At 42.9% G+C, this 9,244-nt stretch overlaps 1 protein-coding gene across 1 annotated transcript; it reads left to right on the plus strand.

Annotated features, from left to right (window-relative positions):
• The first annotated feature begins 3,882 nt into the window (after positions 1-3,882).
• LOC147975776 (uncharacterized) lies at positions 3,883-7,813 on the plus strand. Its single transcript, XM_087519674.1, has 4 exons — positions 3,883-4,093; positions 6,780-6,842; positions 7,060-7,147; positions 7,774-7,813. The coding sequence occupies exons 1-4, from the start codon at positions 3,883-3,885 to the stop codon at positions 7,811-7,813; spliced, it is 402 nt and encodes a 133-aa protein (XP_087375800.1).
• The last annotated feature ends 1,431 nt before the right edge of the window (positions 7,814-9,244 follow it).

The following is a 9,244-nucleotide window of genomic DNA, read 5'->3' on the forward strand; positions in this document are numbered from 1 at the left end:
AAATGTGTGTGTGTGTGTGGGCGGGGGGGGGGGGGGGGGGGGTTGCTACTTCGCACTTTGCTAGGTGAACCTCGGTTGGGGGCATGCATTCACACTATAAGAAATATGTCAACTAGTGAACTTCTATCAGTGACCCTGGAAGAATTGGTCATAGGTCTATGACCATTTCAGACCAATTGGTCAAAAGCTGTTCGGGGGGCTCCAAACCCTAAACTATAACGACCATTTTGGTCAGAAAGGTCGTAATTTCCTTACATGAAATGGTCATAAAGCAGATAGCACTGGTCTGCTGCCTTATTTCTAGCTGATCATGACCAATATAGATGGTCATAACCTTGTAAATTGTGGTGGGTTGCTATGACTAGGCGCCACCTCATCAGTTTTGCCTATGTGTCATGTCCATGTGGCAGTTTTTGCTCTAGGTTGTGAAGCAACCTATATTTCTGTCATTCCCAAAATTCCCAAAAAAATCACATAAATTATTTGGGTCATATCTTCGTCAAATATGCAAATAAAAAACAGTCCTTGCCTAGTTCAAAAATATTCATTGCAAAAAAAACCTTCCTTGCCTAGTTCAAAAATATTCATTTTCCTATTCTGGTCAGAACAACAATTTGTGAAGGAAGTACCACTTTGGCATGTCCAAGTAGTATCCATTTTCTACAGTGCTTTCCAATGTTTAAATAACCATCCTCCACCAAATACCAGCTCAATCCATTCATTATTTTGAGCCCAGCTTCAAAATTCGTATTTATGTCCAGTGTGGTACTTTGCAAAGCAAGTACCACCTAGGCTCCTCCTTTTGAGCTGAAAATTGGTGAAGACGGTCTTCTTAGTAACTGATCATCCTCAGCCAAAGCTCACGCCCATTAGCGATGTGCATTTCCCGTACCGCTAATCAAACACTTGGCTGCTTATTCATGTTTGAGCATCAATCGGTCTCCTCGTGAGAATCTTATGTTGTAATTTTCTTCCTAGCACCTACCCGGAGAGCGCCCAACCCACTAGACATGCCTAGGCCGCCCAGAACACATGGCAACGCCACAGTCATGCGGACCACGCGGTGGGCATGCGAGTTTACGCGCTCTAGAGTTGGGGCCCTCGGCCATCGTCCAAACCTCGACGTATCGCCACCAAACCATGTATTTATGATTAAATAGGTACTTATGTAACTAGAAATGATTGTTGGAAAAAATAAATAGCAAACTATGAGGCAGCCACAGTTCAAATTTGACCCGCTTCCTGCTGAATCGGCGGTAATTTGTCTTTTTCACCAGAAGTGGATCAAAATTTTTGACACCCAACCATTTTGTCAATTGTGCATTGAATATGTCCTAGTATTTTAGAAATTTTATTTGGTCAAATTTTGCAACAAATATATGGTAGGTCCTTCATAGAAAAACTCATTTCGGGCAATCGGAAAATGGAAAATGAATTTTCTGTGCACAGAAAATGAAAACTCCCTTAGGCAACATTGTTTGGAATTCCAAGATTCACCCGTGTGCACAATATGAGATCATTTGAACAAACTATTCCATGAATGTGGCCATAAGATTGATCATTTGGCTTGAAAGCCATGAATCTTCACGCATGATAGCTCATTTTTGAGAACACTTTTTTAAAATAATTTCCATATTACAAGTTTATTATTTTTCCTGGAAACTTGGTCACATATAATGACACAATGCGAAGGTTTTCCAATTTTTTGATTTTTTTGAATTTTTTATGCCCGTTTCAAAATGCAGTCAAAACCGCGGGCTTGACCGTTCCTAGCTAGTGGTTGAATCTTGGAAAACTTTTGATGTTTCTCTGATTAAATAGATACTTATGTACCTAGAAATGATTTTGTGGAGAAAATAAAGAGGAAACTATGAGGCCGCTGCAGTTCACATTTGACCCGCTTCCTACTGAACCGGCGGTAATTTGTCTTTTTCACCTGAGGTGGATCAAAACTTTTGACACCCAACCATTTTGTCAATTGTGCATTAAATATGGCCTAGTATTTTAGAAAATTGATTTGGTCCAATTTTGCAACAAATATATGGTAGGTCCTTCACAAAAAAACTCATTTCGGGCACTCGAAAAATGGAAAATGAATTTTCTGTGCACAGAAAATGAAAACTCCCTTAGGAAACATTGTTTGGAATTTCAAGATTCACCCTTGTGCACAATATGAGATCATTTGAACAAACTATGCCATGAATGTGGCCATAAGATTGATCATTTGGCTTGAAAGCCATGAATCTTCACGCATGATAGCTCATTTCTGAGAACACTTTTTTTAAAATAATTTCCATATTACAAGTTTATTATTTTTCCTGGAAACTTGGTCACATATAATGACACAATATGGAGGTTTTCCAATTTTTTGAGTTTTTTTGAATTTTTTATGCCCGTTTCAAAATGCGGTCAAAACGGAGGGCTTGACCGTTCCTAGCTAGTGGTTGGGTCTTTAATTTTTTTGGTGTTTCTCTGATTAAATAGATACTTATGTACCTAGAAATGATTTTTGGAATAAATAAGGAGGAAACTATGAGGCAGTTGCAGTTCAAATTTGACCCGCTTCCTGCTGAATCGGCGGAAATTTGTCTATTTCACGAAAGGTGGATCAAATCTTTTGACACCCAACCATTTGGTTAATTGTGCATTAAATATGGCCTAGTATTTTATAAAATTGATTTGATCCAATTTTTTGACAATTATTTGCTAGGTTATTTAAAAAAACTCATTTTGTCACTTGAAAAATGGAAAATGAATTTGGCATGCTGCATCCTTAGCAATGAGCAATTTGCGGTGGAGGTGCTAGAAGTGGTAAAGTAATTTGCTGGAACCGGCAAGATGGGTTGCTGGAATTGTTGATTGAGGCTGCTTCATCCCCGGCGGTGAGAAGCCTCGGGAAGGTGCTAGAACCGGCGAATGCTACAACTAGAGCACGTTGGGGTGATGCCAACGTTGAGGCGACAGACTATGGTTGTGCGCGACGGCGCAACAGCGGGAGGGTCAACTATGTGTTCTATCTGATGGAGAACGAGCAAGGTGGGGAAGAAAGTATAACGTGGGGGTGAATCATATGGTTACACAGGAAAACATCGTAGGGTCGCGAGGCAACCGACCCAAATTTAGGCCGATTGACTGGCACCTAACAGCCGCCTTTTGGAAAATGGTATGGTCCAATATTGCAACACATATTTGTAGGCATTTAAAAAAATCAGAGATTTGGGTCCAAAATTTGGATTTTTGAGCGTGAGCCAGCCAGCCAATGAGAAGCAAGGAACCACCTCCACGCAGATCACCAAGTTGGACACGATCCAAGCCATCCATCACGCGCCCATCCAACGGTTGATGTTCTCCTGAAAAAACCAAAACCCTAACCCACCTACCCACCCACCCTTTCTCCAGATTCGATCCATTCCCACCCTCCACTCCCTCGTCTCCTCTTCGCCTTCGTCTCCCTCATCTCCCACCGCCGCCATCCCCACCCACCACCGCAGCCCCCACCCACCGCCGACCCCCTCCCCTCGCCTTCATCCCCCATATCCACTAGGCCAGGCACGGCCATGGCCTCCCCCTCCTCCTTCTCTTTTAGGGTTAGGATTTCCACCTAACCGTCCCCACGATCTGGATCCCCACGAACCAGCCGCCGGCGCCACCTCCACCCCCTCCCCCTGCCCTCCGAACATTGTCGCCGGCCAGATCGATCGGAGCCCCCTCCCCGCCGCTTCCTCCTCCTGACCCCATCCCTGTCCTCCACCTGCTCCGCATGCCCAAACCCGTCGTCTCCGATCCCGCCCCTCAGATCCACCCCACGCCCGCATCCGACCTACTCTAGCTTCCTCGCTCTGCCAGAGAGGAGGGGCGCCAGAGCAGCGGGCGTTGGCGGAGATGGAGAGCAAGCGTGTGCTGGTGGTGGGCAGGAGTGGCTACCTCGGCCAGCACCTCCTCGCCTCGCTCGCCGCCGGGTGCGGGGGCAACGGCGTCGACGTCGACATGGCCTTCACCCACCACCGCGGGGCCGCGCCGCGGGCGCTGCTCGACGCACTCCCCAGCGTCCGTGCCTTCCGCGCCGACCTCCACTCCGGCAACCTTCGGACAGGTACGCGCAACTCCCCTCCCCATTCCGCGAGCGCCCCATTCCGTCCTGGCCGTGTAGTGTTGTCGTGTGTTGGGCACTACGAGTGTCTGCTCAACACAATAGTTACGAGTGAAAACTAGTGATTCAGTACAAGTCCAGAAATGCACTACTAACATTAGAATGGCAGAGAGAAAGTAATTTGAAAAATTACATCATTTCCTCGAGACCTTGAACTACCAGGCGAGCTTTTGTTTTGGGTTCTCCCTGACGCTGGGACAGAAATTACTACCTCTTATAATTTGGGATAGAGGAAGTACTACTATTTATAGGAGAGAAGAAATCCACAAGAGGTGTGAAATTAACAGTGGGTGGAATAAACACGGTGAAAGGGAATAGCCATTGATTTCCGTGGTTCTTTGGAAATTACCGTTCATTCAGTTTCTGCACATAAACAGAGCATATATTTAGTTTTTTCTCATAAAGAGAGCAGATGTTCATTACTTGCACTTACACAGAGTTAATGCTATGGTCTTTCACACAAATGTAGCATGTACATTCACTTGTAGCACTTGAAAAAATCAATCTTCAGTTTTTGCACTTGAACACACCATGCATTCTATTTTTGCTCTGAATATAGTCTATTTTTTAGTTTCTTCACTTAAAACAAAGTAAAGTTCGGACTTTAGACACAAAGATGCCATGTATATTCACTTTACGCACTAAGTTTTCAGTTTCTACACTGAAATCAGCATATATATTTAGAATGAGAAGCTGCCAGGACCTATTGCCCCACAAGGATGAGTTTATGATTCAGTTGGTGTAGTCTTCACATTACCAACTCTAGCAAACTACCATCATGCGCATAATGCATTTGGTTGATCTACCCACATATCGTTTACCACTGATTTTTCTCTGACCCTTGAATACTTGCCGTACAGTTTAGAGCACTGTGCGAGAAGGCCAAGGAGATCTTGATGGAGGAGAGCAATGTTCAGGCATGCTATATTTATTTCTCTAAGACGTCATCCTTGCCATGTCTTCCATTTCCTCTCATATGTGGCTTGCGTGCTGTAGATCCGACCCCCCATCCTTCCTTCCTTGTGTCGGCGGAATCGCAATAGCAAGGGACGACCGACGTGCGTACTGGACCAGGAGGTGGAGAACCGACCAACCTCGACATGGCCTCTCTGCCATGCCATGGTGACCTCCTCTCTGCTCTTTCCTCTGTTTCATTGCCGTGGATGGTTGTTTCTCAGTCCAGCTGAGACATGTGTAACACACATCTCAACACATCTAGTAGCAGAGCAACAATGATAGAAAGAAAAAACACCTTTGTGATTGTTTCATTCTTTAATTTAGATCGAATTGTTCTGTTCATATTTGGGGTGGTTCTCGTATAGAGATGTATTTCTGTTGGATTTATGTCTACAGAAGCTGCATGTAGAATTCTGGCCTCTTACCTTTTTCACTGAAAGTAAAAGGGAAAAGGTTAATTTTATGTATTACCATGGCCATACTAGAAGGTTAATTTTTTTTTGAAACAGATTACAAGGGTAATTTGAGTTATTCGTCATCTCCAAAGCTAAATTGCTGTAGTTCTGCTGACCAGCCTGTGTGTTTCACTTCAAGTGTGAGGAGGAGCCTGTGGCTGACACTGCATCAGCACAGATGCTGCAACCCATCAACGGTGACTTCCTCGACCTCTGTTACGGCCGATGCAGCAATAACTCAGGAAACCATTCATGCCTCGCTGCCACTTCTACGTTTTCTTTCTCTGTTATAGTTACTTATGTGATTTATTCATGTAAAATCTCTACTTTATGCCAATAGCTGCCTGTACCATTGTTCTACTATCTGTGTGATGCTGAACAATATGTTGTTAATCTGTTGCTAAATTCTCACCAAATGCACATTTTATTTCCTTAGACCTATTGTTAAACAAAGGCTTAACTTGTAGCATTTTTTCTTAAAAATAAGCAAAGAATTCCTGCAGTTTTTCTGTTGGAAATGAGTTATTAGTTGTCACCTACCAATGTTGGAATGTAGAGTAAGGTCAGGTTGTTGTGCATGTAACTTTATTTATTATCAATATCGTCAGACATCAGATGAGCCATGGTCTTGTGCAAGCATTTCTCTTTTGAATGCAGCCATGGTCTTGCAAGCAATTGCGGCTGGTAGAACATGCTGCTATTATGCTGTACTGCTTGCAGCAGTTCTTCTTGATAGTGGCAGTAGTAACTCAAGTAAGGTCCAATAATAAGTTATTTAACATGTGTTCTTGTTCATTAATATCATAAAATTAGGAGTAAGGATTTAGCTTTTATTTTGCATTCACTCAACGATTGTGGCAGTGAAATCAAATGTCTCCTCTATTGTTTGAATCCACTCTGGTTAGATGACATCTTGTTAGCATGGCATGATGAAAGATTCAGGTTTTTTCTATTGATTTGTTTCATCATCATTATGCATGTGTACTTGGTGAATCAGGAACCCATTAGGAGCCAAATGCCTCTCTTAAATACGTTTATTAATATTCTATTTGTATTTTAGTTTGTGGCTTAAGGAACCGAGCAAGGGAAACCATTATACCTCGTTCTTTGTTTTGTATATAAACTTTAATTTTGTCGGATCATTTATGTCAAGTAATAGTTCTTCGTTCTGTGTTATGGTAATAGAAGATATGATTATAACAATTTCTTTTACTTAGGCGGACTAGGTACAAGAAAAACAATTGCTGCCACACAAGACGACCAAGGGCCGCTCTGCTCTGGTGCTATCCCTCGCTCTAGCTCCGTTCGTTGCTGCACAAGAAAAACAGAGACAAGCGAAAACAAATTATCTAAGGTCCTGTTATTACTACCTATATATGACATTGCTACTGGATTGCCTAGCGCCCCTGTTCATGATGGGTTAAACTTGTATTTGCTCCTGCTGCTGCACTTTGATGATCATGAGTGTGATGCATTTTGATGATCTCCTTGTACCAGATGAGTCTGTCGATGAAGCGACAGCGTCTCCTCTAGAGGGTGACGGCGGCGGCGCCTGTGTGCGGCTTCGACTACAACCTCCTCTCCGGTGAGTCCATCTCCTACCTCTAGCTCCATCTCTGAGCTACTGTAATACCATGCTCTGTTTCATGGCCGTGGCTTATTTAGTCTGCTTGCTGTGCCTTGTGTATTGGAGCCTAATTAGCTTCTGTTAGGGGATAATCTACTGGTTATATCAAAATTTTGCATGAAATTTTGTTCTGCTTATTCTGCTAAGGTTGCTTGGAATGGTTATACATATGTTACACAATTTTTGCTGCTGGCTAATGAACTTTAGAGATGGTAACATGGTGCCGCACTCTCAGGATCATCTTATGATACACAATCAATTTTTGGTTTGCTCAAATATTTAATTTTAGTGATAAGGAAAGATCCCACCCAGTTTGCTGGCTCACTCACTTGAGTTGGTTTAACAGTAGTGGCCTCCTGACTTGTAGTTGGGTAGGTAGCTGAGAAGACTCCAATGGAGCAAAAGTTTATATGCATGGATAATGAACTTGCACTAAATGGACACAAATAAAGGAGCTGAGTATTAAATTAACTTGTACTAAGTGGAAACAACATTCTGTATGGTGTACATAAGTATCGAGTTGATAGCTGATCTGTAGCAAATATAGCTGCGTGTAACTTCTTTACTTGGTTCCTCTTTTACAGGAGCTCCAGTCCTAATAAAGTTGGAAGTGCGAAGACGTGAAGAAAAGTGCGAAGATGTGAAGTGCGACTCAGCAAAGAGTTGTCTGTTCTATTTGAATGTAATATTGTAATAGCCGGTATACCTAGGTTGTAATAGTCTATAGAAATTGTAATACACTAATCTAGTGTTATTTGATGAATTTCACATGTTCTCTTGTTTGGAATATTTGATTATGAATGTTATTTGATAGTGTGTGAGATGGGAACCTAACAATGCAACCCACTTATGAAATAATACGAGTCTGTAACTTTCTGATGTGTGTGATCAATATACAAGATCAACATGACTAGTGGGACCAGCTCCGAAATATATTTTCCAAAAATAGGAAATCAATAGACTGTAAAAGGCTAAAGCCCAGAAATAAAAAGGCCAAAATATTGGGCTTGGCCCATGTAGCCCAATAGAATTCACAGGAAAAAACTAGAAAGGCTGAATTAATGGGCTCGGCCCATCTAAAGCACCGAAATGGACCAGGCTGATTCTAAGTAATGACCTTTTGAATTGGTCGTAATTGTCCCACGTCAGACTGCCACGTCGGATCCGACGTGGCCTGAGCAGACAACTAATGACCAAAACAAAACAATAGGCATATTTTGGTCGTAAACATCTACGAACTTCTCACAGAGAAGGTCGTTAATTTCAGTTTACGACCGCCAGCTTTTGACCTTCTGTTTTTGGTCACAAAAAGGTCACAAATTAAAAACAATGACCTTTCAGTGACCAATAGTCAAGGTCACAAGTTGACATATTTCTTGTAGTGTCATAGCTTAGGATTCCCTTCGTGCCGACACGAGGGAGGGGGCTGCTAGCTACTTCGCACTTTGCTAGGTGAACCTCGGTTGGGGGGGGGGGTATGCATTCATAGGTTAGGAATCCCTTCGTGCTGACACGAGGCAGGGGGGCTGCTTGCTACTTCGCACTTTGCTAGGGTGAACCTCGGTTGGGGGGGCATGCATTCATAGCTTAGGATTCCCTTCGTGTAGACACAAGGGAGGAGGGGGCTGCTAGCTACTTCAACTTTCCTAGGTGAATAAACCTTGGCTGGGGGGGATGCATTCATAGCTTAGGATTCCTTTCATGCCGACACGAGGGAGGAGGGGGGCTGCTAGCTACTTTGCACTTTGCTAGGTGAACCTCGATTGGGGGGAGGGGGCATGCAATACAACGCACTTTACGAGAGAGTTGCCACATCGAAGTTGCATTTGGTATTTGAAAATCAATCCATGCTTTTGATACATAAATTTGGTCCACATGCATGTGGCACATTTTATCCAAATGTAGCAATATTTAGAATATGTTAAGTAATGTAGGCCATGCGAACTGATTTAGGGTGAGATTGAACATACCGCGCACGTGCTCAAGTTATCCAAAATTTGGTGAAATATTTAACATAGTTTGACATAGATATTAAGCGTACACGTAGATAAGCAT

The sequence above is a fragment of the Triticum urartu genome, chromosome 4A, assembly GCF_056163025.1.
Source record: "Triticum urartu cultivar PI428250 chromosome 4A, HENAU_Tu73, whole genome shotgun sequence".
Classification (NCBI taxonomy): domain Eukaryota; kingdom Viridiplantae; phylum Streptophyta; class Magnoliopsida; order Poales; family Poaceae; genus Triticum; species Triticum urartu.